Genomic DNA, 25,151 nt, shown 5'->3' on the forward strand with positions numbered 1-25,151 from the left:
TATCTATTTATCTATAATACACACACACACACACTTACTATGGATGGTGTACAATTTTTTTTATTTTATTCTGCCTCTGAGCATTATATCCGTGTTATACTATGCCCGGAGTAGGGGAGGGGGGCCGGATCTCGTCTGGCCTGGCGGGGGGTCATTACTTTCAGCCTTGGTCAACTATTTGTTATAATATCCTGTTCATTCTTTTCTACAAATCTCTCCTCGCCACATTATGTTTATACTCTATTTAGTGCCCCGTGTTGCCCATATGGCTGATATCCTGTATTTGGGTGGGGGGGTTGGAGGGGGTAAGTTAGTTTGTATGGTAAGGATAGCTAAAACTGAGTTAAATCCTGTGGGTGGACAGTTCGGAGTAGTTTTGGCTATAACCACTAATTTACTGCCTCTTAAAGGTTAAAGGGAAGATTGGGTTTAGGTAGATAGTTTAGTTAGCAGGGAGGGGGTAGGTCCTTAGTGGGATCCAAGTATACCTGAGTTGGGCTAGGCTATACAGGGTGGGGGTAATAGGGGGGTTTGCTTTGTTTTTTTTTATCTTTTTTGTTTGGTACTAATGTTTATCCTCCTTAGGTTAAGTGGACATTACATCACTACTATGTTATTTGATATCTATTCAGTACGTGGATATTCTGTTTACATTTCCTGTAAGTTGATCCTATATGCCCTACTGTACAACTGATTGCTCTTTCAAATATATTGTTTATGACTAGTCATTGCTCATTGCAAAAAACATTAAAAAATTATTGAATAAAAAAAAAAAAGAATACAAATTTTAGTAAATTTCCCCCAACATATCCATCCAAAATACTAAGAGAAGGCCGTATTGTCTGGGGAGATAAACAAGGAGATTGGCAATGCGGGATTGTGGATTATAAGGAGAGAAGCACTGAAGTGTGGACACCGTGGAGTGCATAGTTGTTAGCACGGCCGCCTCATAGCCACTCACAAGTACATTGTCAAGTTAATTTTAAAGCGGCGATCAGTTGCAAGGAAAAAAAAACCTGTTTTTTTTCCCTTGTTAACGACTGCCGCTTTAAAAACTCGGACCCTGTTACATTTGCGCTACTCTAATTGGGGGTCCTCGTCGACATTGACACCAAAACCGTGAAAAACTGATGTCGACCTTTTGACGTGTCTACCTTTTTCCTGTTTTGTCCATGCTCATCTTGTGCCTATTAACCTTTTATATATCAACCTACTGAATGTTGACCCTTTGATCAATAACAGAATTGCCTATAGATAGTAATCTAAATCTTTTTCTTAGACCGATACTCTGGTTTCTGATCCTTCTGATAATATGGTTCATACATTGGGGTAATATTTACCTATTCATGGGACAGCCTGGCCGTTACCATGACACCCACTGGCGGTTGACTGGGCTGCAGGGAAAGGCCGATACCGCTGCCTCTTGTTGGGATAGCCAGAGCAGGGAGTGCACACGCACCGGCATTAGTGCAGGGATGGACAGTGGTGAGTATACGGTCTCTCAATGGGCAGTTCCGTGTATGGATGTCCGAGTGTCCAGCTTTAGTATTGCTAATAAACAGTGAATAAAGTATTTTTATGGAGAAAGCATAGAAACAGGGCTACACAAGACGTGCCATAGAGCATGATGGTTAGTAATGCTGTATCAAAGCAACAGTGTCACAGGTTTGAATCCAACCAAGGCCCGGTATGTGTGGAGTTTGTATGTTCTCCCAATGACTGCAAGCTCCGCTGGGGAATATGTGCCATGTAAATAATGGTTAATAAAAAACGGCACAAAATTCCAGTGAAGGTCGGTATAGCTACATTCAATTCAAAGACATAGTTTAGCTCATGTCCAGTTGCGGCTGTACCAACTATACACGGATATATATCGTACAGACTTGGCTGAGAGGCGCCAACCAGTATCGACCTTGTTCGATCCACCATCCCCATTACTTCTACCAGTGCCAGGAATCTACCATAGTTATTGAGGTAACACTCACCAATTCTGTAGTAACGCTCCAACTTGTCCCACAGGCTCTCATTGCCCGGCCGGGGAAGGTCTGAGCTTCTCAGCGGTTCATACACGGAGCCTACATTACAGAAGAAAGAAAACCCAGCAGAAATGAGAATACTTAATCCTGTCTCCCGCTGCATAATAAAGGTCTCATCCATTAGTCACACTTTTCAGACTTTCACAGAACATTTCAGATCATCAAAGTACCTGTTAATATCAAAGCCAGTGTGCTGGATACAGAGATGGCCTTGCGCAGATCAGACACATCTATTATACACAGAAGCAATGTTCATCACATTACAATGCAGGTCATGCGGGTCTGTCACCATCGTTACATACTGTCTAACAGAAGCAACGACACTGAGGCGTAGATACCAAGGCACCCTCCGAGCCGTGGTCATCTATAGCCAAACCAGGCGCATTCGCCCTGTGAGATCAGTGCCACGGCTCCAACAGTAGGCAACTAAAACAGACATTACTCAAATATGCAGAATGGTCTGTGCGGAACAGGGCGGGCTAGTTTAAACCATATGTTATTTATTTTTTAATCATTCTGGTCTTTTTGTTATAATTTATCTACAGGCCCAGTGTCGTAACTTCATAAAAAAATCTTATAAGATAGGGGTGGACAAACTGGTCCTCAAGATCTATACTAACAGTCCATGTTTTCCTGGCCACCTGTGGATCTGTAGAATATTTGAAAATATGACAGTTAGTAATGACTGCACCTGTGCACCAGCTGGGTGGTCTGGAAAAAGTGACAGTAATGATTGCACCTATGCTCCAGCTAGGTGGTCTGGAAAAAAGTCACAGTAAAGATTGCACCTGTGCACCATCTAGGTGATCTGGAGAAAGTGACACTAATGATTGCACCTGTGCACCATCTAGTTGGTCTGGAAAAAGTGACAGCTAGTAATGACTGCACCTGTGCACCAGCTAGGTGGTCTGGAAAACGTGACGGTTAGTAATGAAAGCACCTGTGCGCCAGCTAGGTGGACTGAGGAACGTGAATTGTTGGTAGATCTTCAGGACCAGTTTAGCCAGCACTGCTATAAGAGAATCCCCTGGTATTGTTCCACGGGGAAGCGGTCATCTATTAGAATGAACTTAGGTCTACAGTCATTAGGTCGACCCCACTAGGTCGACTGGCAGGAAGGTCGACCTGACTTAAGGTCGACATGGGCCAAGGTCGACATAACTTAAGGTCGAATTTGCATAAAGGTCGACATGAGGAAGGTCGACTGGTTATAAGGTCGACATGGGTTTTTCACTGTTTTTTGAGCCGACATGTGCCGACAGGCGGTATTTCATGCCCTACCATCCACTAGGGCGTGGTGAGAGAATAAAATAGTGTGCCGAGCGCAGCGAGGCACCGTGCCCGAAGCATTGCGAGCGAAGCGAGGGTCCAATTCTCATTGCCAACTGTGTCCATGTCGACTGTGTCGACATTCGGATAAAAAACAGTAAAAAACCCATGTCGACCTTATGACCAGTCGACCTTCCTCATGTCGACCTTTATGCAAATTCGACCTTAAGGCATGTCGACCTTGGCCCATGTCGACGTTAAGTCAGGTCGACCTTCCTGCCAGTCGACCTAGTGGGGTCGACCTAATGACTGTAGACCTAAATGCAGTCTGACGAATGATCCCATTCCGTCCACGTACTTGTTACTTGTGGACTTTAGTTGAGCGAGGTGAAACAATGCAGTAAATTCACAGCAGAGATATAGGGTGGGTGCAACAGATCAGAGCCGTACTAAATGCACCTAGCTAGCATCAGCTAAGACTCCTCAAACTCTTCCCCTAACAATCTGATAGAACAGGTGAAAACCACAACGAACATTTTCAATCTTAATTCCCCATTAAAGAGGCATTAAACAGAGAGACATCTCATGGTTTAATCTACACCTATATTTGTGCACCTTGTATTCATAGATTTAATTGATTTCATATATTCAGATGTAATGGAAATAATACGCAGAAAGAAATAGGTTCTATTGAAGATATAAAATAAATCATATCAAAGACTAAAAGGTTTGGATTGTTTATGTTATACCCTTTCACATCAAGAAGCAAATTACTGGTATTTTTCAACCCAGGTTTTTATGTGGTGTGAAATGGTTAACCCAGGTCTTAAATCCCGGCTCACAGTATAAATATAAGGAAAAAAAACTGAATTAAACAAAAAGATAGATTAAACTAAGGCAGTGAGGATATGTTGTTACAGATAGCAACTAATAACCTTGTATGATTTCCAGGATAGCAGTAGATTAATGGCTTGAATCTATATGTACCAGGACCACTTGACGGAATTAAAGGCCCCCAATACATTAGGCCGACTTGTCCTAAGGACAAGTCGGACCCAATTCTCCTTTGAGCTGCCCAGCTCCCAGGGAGGCTCTCGTACAATTTGGCACTTGATGGTCCATTTTTTGCTTGCGATTTATTACATGTAACGAGGAGTTGCAGCGGGCGGTGAGGAGCAGGGGGCGGGCGGGCAGTCATCATCATCATCTGCGGAACGCCGGGGCGTACTGCGAGTGGTGAGTGCTTTCACTAGCGGGCGGCGATTCCTGACCTGGCCGAGGGGGGGGGGGGGAGTGAACACAATTATCATCAGCGGGACGGGCAGTGCAGTGGCGGGGATTAGATTTTTAAAATAACCTGTCAATTGACTGGCTGTTCTCTGACTGGGCAATAATCTGTCATTTGACAGGTTATTTAAAAAATCTAATGCCCGCCAATGCACTGCCCGTCCCGCTGATATCTGCGTTCACCGCCCAGCCAGGTCAGGACTCGACGCCCGCTGCACGCCCCGGTGTCCTGCAGATGATGATGATGGCCTGCCCCACTGCTCCCCCGGTCAGGCATATATGCAGGGAGGTCGGACGTGATCTTATGTGCTGACCGTCCGACCTCCCTGATCTGGTCCGATGCACACGGGACCGCACAACGGATCGGATCAGATGTCACACACCTGTATTTTGGGCCACCCGGTTATCGGCCCAAAGTGCCGATATCGGATGAAATCGGATAGTGTATGGGGGCCTTAAGACGCAGTATTATACCTTTCCCTCAGAAAAACGTTCCAGACTATCCCCAGGATCACACAACAAAGGGGGTTATTCAGACCTGGTTGCATAGTTGCGAATTTGCAGGTCGGGTAAAAATCAATAGACCGTGCATGCGTATAAGTCTCTCAGGGACGCCTGGGAAAAATTGTGCAACTTAAAAAAAAATAAAAAAATTAGAATCGCTAGCTGTGAGCAAATTGATTAACAGGAAGCCCAGTGTTTGGTGGACGGTAACTGGCCATTTCCTGGGAGTGTCAGGGAAAGCATAGGCCTGCACAGGTGTTTGATGAAAAATCTCGTGACATCAGCTCCCGTATACGATGTATTTATCGCAGCCTCCGATTAAGTCCTGGGCTACATACAAAATTCACACATTGAGAAAATCATTCTAAGGTGAGGGGCATTGAAAAATGCTCAATCCCGGGATTCCCGGGATTGGCTTTCCCAATAAAAAGACTGCCCCAAAATTACTTACATTTTGAGGGGTTGCTGGGTGGGGGACGGGTCATCAATGCCGCTGGGTGCGGGCTGGCGTGCTGGCTGGGTGGGCGGGTGGATGCGCTGGCTGGTTGGGTAGGCGCGCTGGCTGGCTGGGCGGGCGGGTGGACGCGTTGGCTGTCTGGGTGGGTGCGCTGGCTGGGCGGGCGGTGCGGCATTACAATGCCGGGCGCGACCTCTTCCTGCGCAGCGTGACCTCTGATCTCACGCTGAGAGGTCACGCTGCGCAGTGCTGCCGGGAGAAGTCGGGCAGTGTCTGAGAAATGCTCAGACGCTGCCCGGCATTAGACTGCGCGCATGCGCAGTCTAATCCCGAAATCCCGGGATTGGAAACTCCAATCCCGGGATTGAAATCCCGGCGTTTTGGGGGCCAAATCCCGGGATCCCGCCGATCCCGATCCCGGGATTGGCCACCCTAGTCTGGAGGTCCCTGTCACTGAAAAGTACTTGTTAGTATTTGACTAGTGGGTAGTTTGTATTTATTATCCCAACCACAACCGACCAAGTAACGCACAGGAAGTCTTTTTCTCGATTTGTAATATACATACGAAGAAGTTAAAGACTTCAGCTTGTGCGAGGATAGCTGAGCAAATTAATATTCCATCGTGTAGAAGCCTGCCTGATAAAACCGCGCTGCTCCATTAGTTCTGAAGGAATTAAAGCCTTTCCATTAATATTTTAATTGTCTTTTTAATTTCTGCTGAAATCGCACACAGGCTTCCTAGCAACAAACATCAGACAGTTTCAAGTAAACTTGACTTCATGCCCTGGTTGACAGTCAAATTAGACGTTGGAAAAGGCCTGGAACAAATTCAACAAGGCGTAGGACGTGTGTAGCGCAGCCGTAATTCTCTGCTGAATCAAGCGGGGTGTCGCCGATGATCTAAGGGATTATAGGGGCTTCTTAAAGACTTAAAGTATATACTCGCGCGCAGGTTAGACGCACCTGTCACCTAAGCGGGGGGGGCGGGGGTAGGACATTGGTAGGCTGGGAGGCATTACAAAACCATCGGGACAGAAGTATGCCGTGAGCTCTGGAGTACCAGCATTTCTACTGCATTCAGCGCTTTGACGAGAGAAATTATAGCTTATAATATAGACTGTGCTTGGGTGGATCAGTCAGGTCATCCCAAGGGGGGTGATACAAACACGGTCGCTATGGTCTGGACTCGCCACCGAAGATCGGGGTTTGCTCATGCGCAAGATGAGAGAAGGCCCTGCTCGTGAGCGCTTGCATTTTAAAAGATAATGACACAGTCAGGCAAGAGTGACACAGATGGGGGAAGACAGTGGCCCTTATGCAGACCTGATCGCAGTATAGTATTTTCTTCCCAAAATGGGCAAAACCATGTGCACTGCAGGTGGGGCAGATGTAACATGTATTAGTTAGCAATCTAACAATATCGCATAGAGGGGAGTCAGTATAACCAATCAGCCTTCGGCAGCTATCTATCCTATGGCTTACAGGTAACTCCACTATTGAGCTCTTCTTAGGGTGACCAACTCAACCCTTTAAACCGGGGACACATACAGTATTAATTAGACAGGTTCTGTGGCAGTTTAAAACCAGATGAAATGGAGTCTTGAGGTGTGGCAGTTTAAAAAAAACAGGTGAAAGCCAGCCACAAAACCTGTGTAAATAATATGTGTCCCGGATTTAAAGGGATGAGTTGGTCACCCTAGCCCTTCTGTCTAGGCCACACACAGTAACTTATCACTGTTACCATAACAACACAACACAGGCGTTCCGCCAATGCGCATTTCACTTTAATGGCTTTATCAAGGTGGCACATGACCAGTAGCGGTGCCCGAACTGCCCTTCTGAGAGCACAGGGGCTGAAGCAGCACTGACAGACCCCTACCCAAACTTTAGTATGGTACTTGGCAAGGCCTGATCCCCTTCACAGCATTAAGACATGTTACATTGGTATAAAAAACCCCACCCCAATCTGAATAGCTCCACCCAGTTTGGTAATAATTTTGCCCCTTTCATGGTTGTAAATTAAGGCAGGTAGGAGATATGCTATTCTGCCCTTGCTAATACATACACACAGTTTAATACTTTATTTTATACATATATTTGCCTGTATGGCTGCTGCTAATACATGTGTGATGACATCACAATGGCCCTGTGATGACATCACAGTGGTTCTATGATGTCACAATGCCTGGTGAGCCAGGACGGAACACTAGGAGTCATTCTGTTGCCTGGTCCCGACTTGTGCAGTCAGAGCTTTTGAATGTGGCTGAGAATTCAGCATTTTCAATTCTTATATTGATTTTGGAGAGGAGCAAGGAGAGAGAGGAGGAAGGAGGAGACAAACGGGAGCAGCCGTGCGCTGCGTCCCGTTCTATAGTGGCAAGGTAAGTAAGTGTGCTCTTATTTCTATTCATACTTTGTTGTTTGAGCAGTTAGGGTTCTTCATGGATTTCTTAAGGGGCGAGGCTCACCTGAAAGTCAGGTAAACTCCAGCCCACCAAAGGCACGCCCAACCCGCCACCCAAATACCCACACTATGCCCTGACGTGTACGCTTACACATTCACGCGTATGAGCCCGCACACTGGAAAGATCGTTCGATGGTTACACACCATTGAATGATTTTTCCTCTGTTCATTGTGAAAAGTAAGTCAGGATTTACTTTTCAGATGAACGCTTTTGGGGGCAGGCGCTGACATCAAGTGACCTCATCCGCCCGTCCCAAACACGCAGGGTCATGACTGCATGTGCTGGTCTCTACCCATTATTTCTATGGGCCTGCCCACTGTTTTCACATGCGCATTATTGAGCAGACCCCCACCATCGGGGACCTGATAAAAGTAATGGGCACAATGTGAACAGTCCTGCTGAAATGCCTGTGCTAGCAGTTGGTCGCACTACAAATGGGAAATCAATTCAGTAGCACCTTTTGGGCGCCATCTACTGTGCCGGCGCTGAAAACAACTAGATTCCGTCCATTGTGACTAGAAGGAATATTTGTGTATAACTTATTTGTTATTTACTATTTTTATTTAATCTTTAATTAAGGTGATGCAGAGTGTGTCCAAACTTCCACTAGAGAGGAAAATGGCCCAATTAACATCAATGGGCCAAGCCAAGCAAGAACCCCGGGAGAGGCAGACGCCCCCGGCACCGCGGGTAAGACAGGCTCCACCGCCTCCCCGCGCGAGAAAGGCCCCACCACCTCCCCGCGAGAGAAAGGACACGCCGACTCCTCGCGAGAGACAGGCCCCACCGGCACCGCGGGAGAGACAGGCCCCACCGGGACCGCGGGAGAGACAGGCCCCGCCGCCTCCCCGCGCGAGAAAAACCCCCTCACCATTGAGGAATTCGCCGCCGTCAACATCCACGGAAAGGCAAGAACCACCGTTACCAACCACAGAGTGGTGGTCACCCCCGGTATCAACCACGGAGCGGGAAGAGATCCCATTTTCAACCATGGAATGGAAAGAGTCCCCGTTACCAACCACAGAGTGGCAAGAGCACCTGTTATCAGCTACCGAGTGGTATTCACCCCCGGTATCAACCACGGAGCGGAAAGAGCCACCATTTTCAACCATGGAATGGCAAGAGTCCCCGTTACCAACCACAGAGTGGCAAGAGCACCTGTTACCAGCTACCGAGTGGTATTCACCCCCGGTATCAACCACGGAGTGGAAAGAGCCACCATTTTCAACCATGGAATGGCAAGAGTCCCCGTTACCAACCACAGAGTGGCAAGAGCACCTGTTACCAACCACGGAACGGTGTTCACCCCCGTCAACATCTACCACGTGGGAAGAGTCCCATTCAACATCCACGGAGTGGTATACGCCCCCCGTCACCACCCACAGAGTGGTATTCGCCCCTGTCAGCACCCACGGAGTGGTATGCGCCCCCGTCACCATCCACGGAGTGGCACGCGCCCCCGTCACCATTTACGGAGTGGCAAGCGTCCCTGTCACTGGAGTGGCATACACCCACTTCACCATGCAAGGAGTGGTATGCACCCCTGTCACCATCACGGAGTGGCATACGCTCCCAATGTAGAGGTGTCTCCCAAGATCTACCATCTTAGTAAATTCACCCCATAATGTGTTATTTCCAACAACAATTTGTGTAATAAAATCAGTGGTGAATAATACTGTCTCTCTGTGGTTATTTCCTCAATTGGAGCATCTCCATGCTGGGTGAATGCTTGGGGGCTACAGTGTCAGAATATGTCAAATAAAACATGTATATTTACTTTTTAAAATAGGTCTACACACATCTCAAAGGGTTCCTTGGTCTATGAGGAGACATGGCCATTACCCACGATTCTCCTGTCTACACACATCTCAGAGAGTTCCTTGGTCTATGAGGAGACATAGCCATTACACATCAACCTCCTGTCTACATTTATATCAGAGTTTTTTTGGCCTGGTCCATATGACAACCATACCGCGCCACCCCCCCCACCCCCGTGCTGTCAGGGAGGGAGAGCGACTCGTAGATGCTGACCCCAGAGAAGGGCATTTCCTCTATAAATGTATTATGAAGAGACTTAATTTGTCAGGTTTGGAGAGGAGCAAAGAACTGTATATTACAAAGGTAGACAACCCCCGCGAGTTTCATTATTCATCTTCATGCTCACATACATTACAAAAGATAATTGGGCTTCCATTTCATGTAATAAATAAGCGAGGCCCAAATCCTCCATCAAGTCTCCTAATCATAGCACAATGTCCTTCCAATGTCGCTATAATCAAAGCGGGGGAACTTCACAAGGAGGGTTACCAAACTGCGCCCTATTCACATCCACACCGAGAAGAGCAGAACAATAAAAAAAAAAAAATCAAGAGATAAAACAAGAAGCAGAGATGTTATTATCAGAATCCCACAGAGATGCAACATGACATTCGCTTGCAAAAATATAGCTCTGTCGTCGAGACACATGAATACTAAGTATGAGAATTCAAGACGGCGGTTGTCGATCAGATACCGTGCATCTCTCCACTCCCGTATAACCCTCCAAACAGGCTGCAAAGGACAAGAAATTGCTATTTTTATTTATTTACCACAGCAGTGGTTCACAAGCATGGTCCTCAGGATACTCTTACAGGCCAGGTTATAAGAATTTCCATGCATAAGCACAGGTGACTTGGTACCTCCGTCAGGTTGATTATACTATCTGTGCACAAACATTGGTTTCCAAAAACCAGGACTGTGAAAGTGTTTTGAGGACAGAGGGCCAGATTCGGGGATGCCAAAAAGCTAGTCATTTTGGGCCTTATTCTAGTTCACTCTTTCTGACAAAATCCATTCTTAGATGGAAAAAACCATGTGCACTGTAGGGGACCAGATGTTACTTGTGCAGAGAGAGTTAGATTTGGGTGGGGTTTTACTTCAAAGTGAGATCTATATTGCAGTGTAAAAATAAAGCAGACAGTATTTACTCTGCACAGAAACAAAATAACTCACCCAAATCTAATTCTCTCTGCACATGTAAAATCTGCCCCCCTGCAGTGCATCGCATAGTACAGAACGGAGCCGGCAAAAACGGAGCGTCTATGGGCTCCTTTAGAAGGATTTTTTCAGAAAGAGTGAACTAGAAAAACCCTTTGTAAACGTTGTGTTTATGCTGCTATGCAGGGGGAGTAAATCCATTTACATTGTGCAGGGTAAATACTGGCTGCTTTTGCATGTAGCCCACAGATGGTACACCGCTTTAAAACTTTACAGTGCAATTTAGATTTCAGTCTGAACATAACCCACCCAAATCTACTCTCTCTGCAATGTTACATCTGCCCCACCTGAAGTGTAGCAGGGTTTTACCCATTTGAGTGCGTTTTTGCTTTGCTAACAAAGTAGAATCGAGATTGGGAAACCCTGTATTAAAGAAATAAGGGTTGCAAATGGATGTCATTGCTAACCCGAATGAGGGATACGGTCATTTGGTCTACAGCATGATGGTCGACAGTCTTTAGGTCGACACCATTAGGTCGACATGAGAAAAGATCAACATGGTTCTAAGTCAAAAGGTCATTAGTTCGACAGGTCTAGGTCAACAGTCAAAAGGTCGACATGGGGATTTTCACTGTTTTTTGAGCCGACAGGCGGTATTTCATTCCCTATCATCCACTAGGGTGTGGTGGGAGAATAAAATAGTGTGCCAAGCGCAGCGAGGCACCGTGCCTGACGCATTGCGAGCGCAGCGAGCAATGCAAGGGGATGCGGTGCACTTGAAACTGTGTCCATGTCAACTGTGTTGACATTCAGGTAAAAAAACTGTGAAAAACCCCATGTCGACCTTTTGACTGTCGACATAGACATTGTCGAACTAATGACCTTTCAGACTAATGACCTTTCGACCTAGAACCATGTCAACCTTTTATCATGTCGACCCAGACCCATGTCGACCATCATGCTGTAGACCAAATGATCCCAAGCCCCGAATGAAGCATGGTCATTATTTATAAACAGTCCAAGTGAAGGAGTCACTCACCAGTCTTGCAGCAGTTAACAGTAGGTTTTTATAAGGCAGCACGGCAGGGAAAGATCAACGTTTCGATCCGCCTCTGGGACCTTTGTCAAGATGTCTGACAGGTTACAAAGCACTGCCATTAAAGCTCCCCATGACCCGGAAGTCTAACTCACATCATTAGTATGTTAATCATATCTTTAATGTGTAGAGAGAGCAGAGATATAATTACTATAGAGGTTATAAAAAACGGGATACGGTCATTTGGTCTACAGCATGATGGCCGACAGTCATTAGGTCAACATGGGAAAAGATCGACATGGGTCTAGGTCGACATAGGAAAATGTCGACATGGTTCTAAGTCGAAAGGTCGTTAGTTCGAAAGGTCATTAGTTCGACAATGTCTAGGTCGACAGTCAAAAGATCGACATGGGGTTTTTCACTGTTTTTTGAGCCGACAGACGTATTTCATGCCCTATCATACACTAAGGGGTGGTGGGAGAATAAAATAGTGTGCCAAAAGCATTGCGAGCGATGCGAGGTGCACTTCAAACTGTGTCCATGTCGACTGTGTCGACAATCGGGTCAAAAAACAGTGATAACCCCTAGGGTGTGGTGGGAGAATAAAATAGTGTGCTGAGCACAGCGAGCGATGCGAGGTGATGCGGTGCACTTGAAACTGTGTCCATGTCGACTGTGTTAACATGCAGGTAAAAAAACTGTGAAAAACCCCATGTCGACCTTATGGCTATCGACATAGACATTGTCGAACTAATGACCTGTCGAACAAACGACCTGTCGAACTGATGACCTTTCGAACTAGAACCACGTCGACCTTTTCCCATGTTGACATAATGGTGTCGACCATCATGCTGTAGACCCAATGATCCCAACCCATAAAAAACAGACAGTCCAGAAGTAACCACAATTTATTAGGGGATACGGTCATTTGGCCTATAGCATGTTGGTTGAAAAGCATTGGGTTGACACCATTAGGTCGACATGGGGATAGGTGAACATTGTTCTAGGTCGACAGGGGTCTTTTCACTGTTATTTGAGCCGACAGGCGGGATTTCATGCCCTATCATACACTAAGGAGTGGTGAGAGAATAAAATAGTGTGCCCAAAGCATTGCGAGCGATGTGAGGTGCACTTCAAACTGTGTCGACATTCGGGTAAAAAAAAACAGTGAAAACCCCCATGTCGACCTTTTGACTGTTGACCTCGACACTGTCGACTTAACACTTGTGTTGACCTATTGACCTGTCGACCTAAACACATGTCGACCTAGACCTATGTCGATCTTGTCTCATGGCAACCTAGAACCATGTTGACCGTTCCCTATGTCGACCTAGTGCTTTTCGACCAACATTCTGTAGATCAAATGATCCCAGCCCTTTATTAGGATGGTTTATATAGGCTGGCTAAGCAAATTTCCAGCTTGTTATGACAGTTATGGCGGTGGCACGCACTCCGTTGGAAGCGGAAGTGCATCATCTCCTGACCCTCGCTCCTCACAAGAGCTATGCCGTGGTCTGCTGGAACGCACGCTGGACCGCATAGCCTACTGACGCCAATTATTTGTAATCAGGTAAAAACTGTAATGAGGCTTCAGTCTCATGCAGGTACCACTGTAAAAAACCACAATTATACTTGCAGGAAAGGTCAGTGGTTCCCCCACGTCCGTTCCAAATAACTAACACGATGACCGATACTTATAGAAGACATTTACAGTGTATGAAGTAGTTGTTAGAAGAATTATAATAGGTTATAGCTGATTTTTTTATTGGAAGTGTAAGCAATGGATATTGGAATAGAAGACAATCCCCCTGTAACAACGTGCAATAACTGATCTCATGCAGAGATTGTAGCAGAGAGAGCGGTGTGGTCATGCTCGCTGCTGCTATTAAAATCCACGCGTTAATGTGCAAAGAGGTTGCTGGTCTAATTGCATGTCACATAATTCACACTTCCCTCTGCGCCATCGCTGTGATATGTATCTCCTGTCAGCAGAAGGATTTCCACATATAATTGCTTTGTTGTTGGCTTAAAATGTTATTTTAAAAGATACTTTAGTTTTGGACAGTTTGATAATGAGGAAGTAAAAGGAAATTATAGTCTGCCGGCAGCAGACAGCGGGGAATAGGCTGGTGGTTCTGGAGCCTCAGCACACGCCGCTAGGGGTGTATGTCATCTACAAGAATAACCCGCAACCTTATTCTAGATCAGTAATTTTCAACCTTTTTACCTTGCGGCACACTAAATAAGATTTTAAAATTGCCAAGGCACACCGTGAGATCCCCACAGGGCAAAACACATTGGCCCCCACAGGAAAATACCAAACCTATTGGCCCCCATATAAAAAACAATCACACTGGTCCCCACAGGTAACACAAATAAAATACATTGGCCCTTTAAATGAAAAGAAGAGACCAGTAAATAACACTTGAACTGGTGGAGGCTGTAAACTGGTTTGGGCATCTCTAGATCTGGAGGCACACTTGAGAACAGCTCAAGGCACACTAGTGTGCCACGGCACAGTGGTTGAAAAACACTGTTCTAGATGAAGATCATGCCGCCTGTCAACACCTCTGAATCACACCCTAAATGTGGCATTATCCTGCTTGCAAAGTGGGAAATCTGGGAGGAAAAACACAGAAATAATTATTTATCTTTTTTTTTTTACCTTTTGTCAACACAAACTATTCTGTATGCGACCATAGACAGATTACTACTCCCCCCCTCCCCCCAGCTGAAATAATTCCCCATCCCTGCTATAGAAAACCTGCTGAGACAGAAAATCCAGATGCTGACCAACATCAACAGAACATGACGGACCTCAGCTGACCGGGGCTCATCCAATCAGCTGAGACCTGATGGACACCAAAACACATGGGATCTTTGCTGACTGAGGCTCATCCAATCATCGGAGACCTGATGCATGCAAACACACATGGGATCTCAGCTGACTGGGGCTCATCCAGTCATCTGAGACCTAATATACGCAAACACATGAGATCTTTGCTGACTGGGGCACACCCAATCATCTGAGACATAATATATGCCAATAAATCTGGGATCTCTGCTGACTGGACCTTGTCCAATCAGCTGATACCTGGTAAATATAAATGATACCTGCTAAATGGCAATACTGGACATGTGTGATCTCTGCTGATCGGGGCTCATCCAATCAGCCAAGACCTGATCTACACCAACACAGCGGACCTTGACCCATTCCACTTAGGTGGACACCTCAAGAATATGTTGGATTTCGGCAGATGACTTGTCCAGTCAATCAATACCTTATATTGGATGTTGGGTTTGCAAAAATCATCAGGGGCTTTGGTGGTCACTCCATAAAATCTTTCGGAATAACGGCTGACGTTGTATTGTTTGATATTTATTCCTATTTCTTATTGGCTCGCTGCTCAGAAGGGTAATAGAGGTTGAAGAAGTCACAGTTCTTCTTATGAGACTTTCTAACTTTTATCACAAATGATTCCATAGGGAGATTAATCCGAATATCTCGCACGACTCACTAAAATACTTTCCTCTAGTTGAGAGCAGGATCTCAGGATTTGCTGAGCTGCAGGCGGGTATCCGAGCTCCCAAGGGCCCACCCCGCTTAGACTAATAAGCAGACCGGCGCTCACATTCCTCCCCGCACTCCGTCGCAGCCTTTATACAAGTGTTTGATAGTCTGGGAAACTCTAATATATGAATTTGTTGCATCTCAAGAAATTAAACTTCGTTAAATAAACAGATTTAAACTGCAGATCAGAAATCCGACTAATTTGAATATCCCACTTAACTGGTAAATCAGTTTAAGCCGTTCCCAGTGCAATCGCCGATTATTATTTCCAGACAGGAATTTATCAGACCTCCTCAACTAATTGCTCTCTGGGGCTTAATTTCCATGCGTGTGCGTCCTCCGAACTGCTACTTCCAGCAGAACACCTACCAACACCCCCTCCCAAATATATGAAAATGAAAGCTCTGCCTTCCATCATCGCCTTAAATAACATTTCCACGCTCTGTAAGGTTTTCTTGTAATACTTCAGTTTTGTCGGAATAAAGAGAACGCGCTTTCCTTTGAAAGTGGCAGAAAAACAGGGCAAATTATGCAGTGTGCGGAAGATCAAAGATTCGAGAATATCCAGCTTGTTCCCACTATATCGTCTTGATACTAAATTAGCTGACTTTTAATTTGACGAGGCTTTGACTCTCCCTAGAATAGGGAACTGCGGATTTTCCTCCGACAAGTTTTTGATGTGATTTGATTCTGCCAGAGAGGAGAAACAGACCTCACAGGGGTTACGGACGGATTGTCATTGTTAATTGTCATTAACGGTTTATTATCATAAAAAAAAATAGAGTTTTTAAAATGTTGTATTGTTTAATAATAGATTATAGGTGTGTTATAGCAGGTCAACACCAAAACTCTACATCATGGGTCCTCAAACTGCGGCCCTCCAGATGTTGTGAAACTACAAATCCCAGCATGTCTTGCCACAGTTTTAATACTCCCTTATAGCAAAGCTGTGGCAAGGCATGCTGGGATTTGTAGTTTCACAACATCTGGAGGGCAGCAGTTTGAGGACCCATGCTCTACATGCACAAGTCGACACCAGAAAAATTGTCGACATGATATTTGAAAGATTTTTGGTGTCAATGTCAATCACCTGAGCACATGGGCCGCGCTCCCTGGCATTATACAGGCCCGGTTCCTTGCTAGTGATCACTCTAGGTCTGGGGTAGCCAATTCCAGTCCTCAAGAGCTACCAACAGTTAATGTTTTTGAGGTCTCCTAACAGAATCACAAGTGAAGTAATTAGCTCCACCTGGGGATCTTTTACAATGTGTCAGTGAGTAACGAGTGCACCTTTGCAGCAGCTAGGTTGTCTGTAAAATGTGAACTCTTCATAGCGATCGAGGAATGGAGTTGGCTACCACTGCTCTAGGCTATTTTAGCAGCCATTGGTTGAGGGAAGCCAACAAAATGGCTGCCGCCACTCTGTGTATTTTGCTATGAACAAGCTGACCATATCTAATGTACCATTACTCCCATGATAGAAGGCCTGTCTGCGTGTATGGGGACAGCAAGAAGAGTGCGTTACAACTCCAGGACAGGAATTACGCATGCTGCACCCATTGCAGACCAGGCACCCTCTGTTTGCTGTAGCGATCCGGGAAATTAGTTTGAAACCATTTGCTGAACGGGGAGACACAGACAAATGCACTGAAAATGAGATATATGATGCAGTGATTATATAACTTTAATCCGTCATGTAGGGAAAAGGCCGTCATGGCTCCCATCACGGCAGATGCAAGGAGCGGCTTTCAGCCAAGAGCATTCGTGACTTTTATATGAACAACATTCATCAGTGGCTGAGATACAGCGCTGGGACTGGGCCGATAGGCGTATGAATGATAGCACATGTACAAAGCATCACAGACCATCATACAGACAGTTCCTAATAGACATGATGTGCGCAATAAAAACCACTGACAGCGCACACACAGGGTTCTATAGAAGGTGTACAAATGATCTGTCAGGCGTTGGATCACAGCAAGCAGGTAAATCATACTAATAAATCAGCTTCTCAAGACCAATAGAGAAAAAAAGTCATGAATGACACGGCGTATACACTGCGATACATCGTCTCTGGCTGCAAACCATCCACGAGCCAACAGGCTATAAGGCCGGGTGGACACAATTAATGGGCCAATTTGCCAACAACCGGGTTATTGGTAAGGAATAAATCATATATAATTCACATTAAAAGTACAACAGTTCTGAACGATTATCGGTTGGGGCCTGATTCCGAGATGTAGGCGTGTGCTTTTGTAGCTGCATTCCGCAGTCTCTGTGCTGAAATATGCAAATGTTGGGAGACATCGCTATTGAGGTGCGAGCAGAAATGCGTCAGACTAGCGATGAACAAGCACTGAAGTCAGCGAACGCCCGGTGGCACGACTAAAAAATGGCAAGAACTGAGATCTCCCACCTAGCAATGAGGACAATTAAATAGCTTCAGGACCCCTTTCCCGATACTATCAAATTGAACAGACGCCATCATCGATTAATCCACCCCTAGTGTTCATTCTACCACCCTACAGTTTTCGAAACACTTGCAGTTCCTCTTCCCTGCCTGGGGTGCCACTCTGTGCTGTGGCGATTCTAGCACAGTGTGGTCTACATATCAGTGCTGAAATACAGACCACACTGTCTACCAGGAGAAGTAGAACAACTGACACCAGCCCTAGCTCACTCTAATGCCAGATATTTTGATGTCAAAGGTTTTCTGAGCTCGGTCTGTGGCCCGGTATCCAGAGATCTGTATAAAACAAGTCATTGCGACCGGTGCTTTGACTTAGATACAAGTAACGGGCGCACCAGGTTATGTCACAGTGCAGATCGCTACGAACTCGCGGTGCCAGCCATCACAGTCCCCTGAGCAGAGCCCAGAGCTGTGCATTTTAACCTCCCTTCATATCATAGAGTAAGCAGATTTTGCAGCACGATCTGCAGTGGAGTGATTTTGGATGACGCCCTACAGTGACCCGCTATACATCCGAGAATAATGACTTCACCTCGCCTCTGTGCCCTCAATCAGTATTTCATTTTACAGATGCTATTCGGAGAGGACAGAGCTGGCAAAATGTTTTCACTGTCTCAGAGACGAGGGATTTGTACACAGCGAGTACATGATACACATACACTGATGTACTGTAGGATACAAGCCGTGCTTTCATACCGAACCAGTGTGCATCCTACGGTAGGCTTGGTGGCCCATTTAAAGAGACACAACAGAGTTTTATGTACAGGTCAGCTGAGGCTGCAGTGATTTGCAGATTATCGGCGCTTGCAAGAACTTGCCTTTGAGAGATCAGGGCACATTATAGAAGCAGCCAGCAGTGTCTACAGCCAGCGCCAGAATTAAAGCTTGGCAGCATTATACAAGGTGGGGGGTTTATTGGGGAGGGGTGCTGAATGGCAGCGGTTGAGCTCCCCCTGCAATCGCTGCAGAGCTAGCAGAGGGGGCATCTCTGAATATACAGCCAAAAGCTATTAATATACAGAATAAGAGCGCCAAGCTTTAGGTGGAAATCCATTTAAAGTTATAACCCCCCACTACGACTATTAAAAGGGCAGTTACCCCCCTCTCACACAATAATGCCAGCACTGTGAGGAACACACCTCCCGAGTTGGCAGACCGCAGGTGGCAGTAAATCATTTGTCAACAGAACTGGCTGGACAGGTGCCACATTTACTTTCACACCTCTCCCATATCTAGCAACAGAGGGGGGCCACCCGAAACACAAACACGCAGCAGCACTGCAAGCACCCAGATAGCACAAATACATACACGTGAGGCTTGCACCAGCACAGTTTCATTCATAGATCACACCCCACAACACCCCAATAAAGATTAAACAACCCCCGCCCCCCCAACATGACTCTTGCTGTTATTCACAACACTAGGTGTGGTTTACACAACAGCTGTTATCACTGTGGACATTGGGAGACGTCAACCTTGTAATAAGGGAAAGTGGGGAGTTGCCCATAGCAACCTGTCATATTTATCAATGACTAGTTACCAGCCCATCAAAATGATGGAATATCCCAACAGTAGGATACCATCTATTGGCCACGAAGTGCAAAACTCTTTAATTCCTCCCACGGAGGTGAGGAGCAGAGGTAGCCTTTTATTACATAGGTTAGCAAGAAGCTTCTTCTTTGAAAGCTTTGATACAACTCTCCTATTGACCCGTCTGACATTTACCCAGATGGGCTGCTGTTATCGGTTATCAGCCCAACTGAAATATTAAAGCCGTGTTATATAAGCCAAAAGGTTTAAGATTCTGCAGGACCGCAACTAAAGGGGGGGAAATGCCCTGGGTGCTGGATGTGATAACCATACGTGCATGCAGGAGGGAGGGGGGCGGAGGGCAAGCCAAATGACTGCTTTGCTCTGGGAAATTAAAATATTGGATTCTGTTAATGATGTACAGACTAATCTACCGAACTCCATGAAAAAAATACTAAAATAAGTAATTCGCTTTTGTATTTTATCTATTTTAAGATTGTAGTCTCTTAATAAGATATAACAATGGGGGTGATTATTTTAATGGACAACACCATGCTGCACTGCAGATGGGGCAGATGTAACATGTGCAGAGAGAGAATTAGATATGGAGGAGTTATTTTGTTTCTGTGCAGAGTAACTATTGGCTGCTTTATTCTTACACTGCCATTTAGGTTTCAGTTTGAACACTCCTCACTCAAATCTAGCTCTCTCTGCACCTGTTACATCTGCCCCACCTGCATTGCTGCATGGCTTTGTTCATTAAAGGAGTTTGCTTTTGCAAACTAACCTGAATCACCCCAAAATGTAACTCATTAAACCATGCGCAATTCACAAACCACACTTCATTTTCCAGTCTGTGCAAATCTAAATAAGTCTGACACCACAACTGTGCGACAGGTACCAGGTACCCCCCCCCCCCCCATTATCCATACCACCCCATACTAACCCCCCCAGTATCCAAACCACCCCAGAGCATTGCAAGCACAGCGTTGCCCCACTATCCATGCCAACCCGAAGCCCCCCCCCCTCCCGCCTGGCACACCTGCCTTTTTTTTAAGCACCCCAAGAAAATAGCCGATTATTACCCACAAACGCCAACTTCCTGCCTAAAATAAAAAGAGTGATAAAAAAAACAGCCAATCATCTCCTGCTTGACATTTTTTTAAACACAGTCTGCAGGAAGAATCTGATTGGCTGGCTGTTCATCACTTTTGAAGCTTAGTGCACCTGGCCCCCTATGCATTTTTTCTATTTCCCCTCGCGCATGGGCAATGCATAGATACTCATTCGCGGTCATTCTATAATTTCTTGATCTGCAAAATCGCCAATAAGCGATCAACACTGAGATGCTACGAACGGCATGGGAATTTGTGTTACACATACAAAGCCGCGGATGCCGCACAACGGAACAGAGCATGAGGAGAATCCACACCCGCTGCATTGGAGCCCTTATTACACAGTTTCTTACTCAGTCACACAGATATACAAAGATTACCCACAAACACCCTGAAACTACATTTAAGTATCTGTCACAAAAGGGTCCCTGTCAATATCAGGAACTGCGCTCGCTGAGGAGCCAAACACGTGGCCAGCTGAACGCTGATAGATAAATATGACTTATCAGAAATGGACAGATGGTAACACCGCGCAATCACTGGAAGCATTCATCTGTTCTTACAGCTGGCATGTCCAAACTGTGGCCCTCCAGCTGTTGTGAAACTACACATCCCAGCATGCCTTGCCATAGTTTTTGCTTTCCCTAATAGCAAAACTGTGGCAAGGCATGATGGGAATTGTAGTTTCCCAACATCTGGAGAGCCATAGTTTCAACATGCCTGTCTTACAGACATGAGAGGTCAGATGGCAGAAGGGCATAAAGTCGCAGAGTTCATTCTAGCACCCTGCACCCGTCACTAATCTTTCCTCTCTGGGGTGATGCTCTTTGCTCTGGTGCTTATAGCACACTCTGGTCTGTATTTCAGTGCTGAGATACAGATCAAAATGTGCTAGAAACAGAAAGCTACACCCCAGACAGGAAAGTGGAACTGAATGTGTTGTGACAGGTACAGGGTGCTAGGATGAACACTAAAGTCTATAGGGGTAGATTTACTAAAGCTTTCAAAAATGTATAAGAGGTGCTGTTGTCAGTAGCAACCAGTTCGATTTTTAGCCATTATTTTTCTATGGTAGATATGGCCAAACTATGGCCCTCCAGCTGTTGTGAAACTACACGTCCCATCATGCCTTACCACCGTTTTGCTATTAGGGAATGCTAAAACTGTAGCAAAGCATGCTGGGATGTGTAGTTTCACAGCTGGAGTGCCGCAGGTTGTCAGGACTGATCTATAGTATCAATATTGTCTATATTACCTAGGCCAATTAGACGATACGCTCATCCATAACCAAAACGTAAGGACAATGTTTTTCTAGTCACAGTCACTGAGGGCCAGATGTATTAAGCTTTAAAAAGTGATAAAAAGAGTGAGAGTGAGTGAGAGAGAGTGATAAACAGCCAGCCAATCAGCTCCTAACGACCATGTTAAAGGCTGGGTTTGAAAAATGACAGAGGGAAACTGATTGGCTGCTTGTTTATCACTTTCCGCGGCTTCATACATCTGCGGAAAGCTCTGGTACCCTGGGACGGAGCGATGTGCTCTTTCTACACCTTACACGTAGAAGCAACAGGCGGCAGCCGTGGAATGCTCAGGTTAGGGGCGTGAAGCACCCAGAATAGCACTGCCCCCATAACACCATGTCAGAGGGTCACAGCCAGCCCCGCTGTGGAAGGTTAGTGTAACATCAAACTGCAACAACAGACTATATTTAGGACAGTGATCTTTCAGCTCTGATGAGGCAGCAGTGTCACATACAGTACAGACAGGAGACCTCAGCAATGGCATGGGGTAAGGCAGACTGTCCTGCCCTGGGGCGGGGTGCTGTTATCCAAGACCACATGAAGGCCACAATGAGGGGTATGGGTTGACATGCTTTGGGTCGATCACTGAAGGTCGATAGGCCTTAGAGCAACACCTGAAACAGGTCAATATGGGTAAGGTCTACAGGCACAGACTGTCGACACAAGCATTATGTCGACAATGGGAAGGTCGACATAAGTTTTCAACGTTTTTTGGCTCATTGGCTCAAATGTCGACACGGTCAACATGGGCACTGTCTGAGGGTACAGAGTCCCCTCGCAGGGCTGGCCGCACTGCCCATGCTTTGGGCACACTATTTTATTATCCCACCATGCCGTAGATGGTAGGGCATGAAATACCACCTGTACTCGACTAAAAAAAAAAAAGTGAAAAACTGTTGAGCTGATGCTTGCGTTGTCCTTCTGACTTAACCCATGTTGACCTATTTCAGCACTCGACCTAAGCCTAAGGCATGTCGACCTAATGACCAGAAGTGCACAGGAAAGTCACGTTTAGCCCTTTGCCTCCTGCTAAACTGCCCCCAGTTTTCCTAGCCCTAAGCAATGTCCTTAAATGTCACATACCTGTCCGCAGGTCTCTCCGCATAGACCTAGATGATCAGGCTGCCCTGGCTTTAAAATATTATTATACATGAAATGATGGCAACACAATTTATATATATTACAGGGGGTTTAACGGGTGGAAGATTTTCCAGAGAAAACATGAAAAAAAAAGGACAGTTTAAAATTCAAGATCACAGATGTGTCCTCCGACATCTTGCCTCAGTACGCCACGCAGCACAAGTGAGCCATGTGATCATGCCACACCCCCGGGGACACCCGCTGCTATCGATGTGCCGGCAATAACTGCCTACACTACAAGCATTTGGTGCACAAAGAAAACCACCACTGAATACAGCAGCAGCCCTGCTTATGGACGGAGATTCTTCCCTTGTCTCGTCTTAGCATGGGGGAGATGTGTCGAGTCTTGGCAAGAGATAAAGTTATTACCAATCAGCTATTACCTGTCATTTTTTTGATACATCTCCCCAAATGTCAGAAGTAACAGTTGTTACAACAGAACGAGGTGGCTTCAAATGTGCTAGTAAGACGGCAGCCTTCCCTCTTTAAAAAGTCCTTCAATAGCTCCCCCACTCCTACGGAATCCGATTGAAGTTTCTTCCACTCACATATACATCTGATTTTGGTCTCCCTTTACATTCTCACCTGCCCTCTTCGCTCCACAAATGTACACCGACTGTCCTGCCTACTGATTACTGCCCCCAAGATTTTGCATGTGCTGTTCACTACCCTTGGAACTCTCTCCCTCTCAGATGCTCCACAAATTTTCAAAGGGTTACCAAGACCGACTTCTTCATCAAACCCGGCCAAGTGTCATCCTAACCCTCTGTTCAATGCTCACTGTCAACACCATCTGTGTCACCCCTTCCCTATCTGCCCTTTTTCTTTAGAATGTCATTCCCAACGAGCAGGGCCCTCTCCCCTCATGTGCTGTTCCTTCTGTTACTTAGATAGGTATGGGTCATAGGGCCAACACTATGAATGTCGACATACATTAGGTCAACCACTAAAGGTCGAAGGACAACATGAGTTTTTTCACGTTTTTTGTTCCCAAAGGCCGATATAAGTTGTCATGGACATCGTATCTGTGTACCGCGTCCCCTCGTATGCAGCAATCGGCACACTATTATATTCTCCCTCCCTGCCCTAGTGAGTGGTAGGGTATGAAATACCGCCTGACTGTCAACCTTCCCATTGTCGCCCTACTGCTTGTGTCAACCTTATCCATGTCAACCTTCAGTGGTCGCCCAAATGTATGTCGACGTTCATAGTGTTGACCTAGCGACCATATCCCACTTAGACTATCTTCTACGCTATACTCCCTACAAAAGGCACCTAGCCATAGAGCAATGTTTATATACTGTGTATTTGTCCTACATGGTCTTGTACTGGAAGTTTATGTTTTCTTGTTCTGCTTATGTGTTTACACTGCAGAACCCTTATGCCCCTTTCCCACTGCAGGTCTAAAACGGTAAATTGCAGATTTTTCAGCGCAATTTACCGTTTAAGGCTGCAGTGGGAAAGCGCCAGAGTTGAAATACCGGTTAAAGTTAACCGGTATTTCAACCCGTTTCCAAAGCAGAGTCCTACACGGTAAAATACCGTTTTTGAGGCAGTGGGAATGCCTCTTAAACGGTATTTAACATCCCACACTACTTCCCCCTCCCCTGGTACCTGTCCTGGAGGATGGGGAAGTAGTGTGGGAGGAGGAAGCAGAGGAAGGGTGTCCCTGCCGCAAATTGGAAATAGCGGAGCCGCTAATTAAATATGCGCATATTAAATGAGCGGCTCCACTATTTCCCATTCATGGCAGGGACCTTCCTCCTCCGGAGCATGGACCTGCCTGGATCCCCAGTGCCCCTGCTGTCTGCATCAGTGGGGGACCTACCGACTCGCTGCCTACTGCACTGCCCCGGAGCAAGGTACCAGGGCAGGAGGGGAGGGGGGTACAGGGGGAGCAAGGTACCAGGGCAGGGGGGTACGGGGAGCAAGGTACCAGGGCAGGGGGGGAGGGGGTACGGGGGAGCAAGGTACTAGGGCAGGGGGGGAGGGGG

The 25,151-nt window shown here is 46.1% G+C and overlaps 1 protein-coding gene across 4 annotated transcripts in view; it reads right to left on the reverse strand.

Annotated features, from left to right (window-relative positions):
* The window catches only part of LOC146045878 (phosphorylase b kinase regulatory subunit beta-like), a 210,242-nt gene that overhangs the window by 181,411 nt on the left and 3,680 nt on the right, over positions 1–25,151 (reverse strand). For 3 of the 4 annotated variants that reach the window (XM_083164989.1, XM_083164987.1, XM_083164988.1), the window contains one exon: positions 1,986–2,075. In XM_083164989.1, coding sequence (XP_083021115.1) covers positions 1,986–2,075 — 90 coding nt within the window. Of the gene's footprint in view, positions 1–1,340; positions 1,552–1,985; positions 2,076–25,151 lie in introns of all 4 variants that reach the window. The other variant, XM_083164990.1, reaches the window with a different exon arrangement.

This window comes from Crinia signifera, chromosome 11 (assembly GCF_055691185.1).
Source record: "Crinia signifera chromosome 11, ASM5569118v1, whole genome shotgun sequence".
Lineage (NCBI taxonomy): Eukaryota > Metazoa > Chordata > Amphibia > Anura > Myobatrachidae > Crinia > Crinia signifera.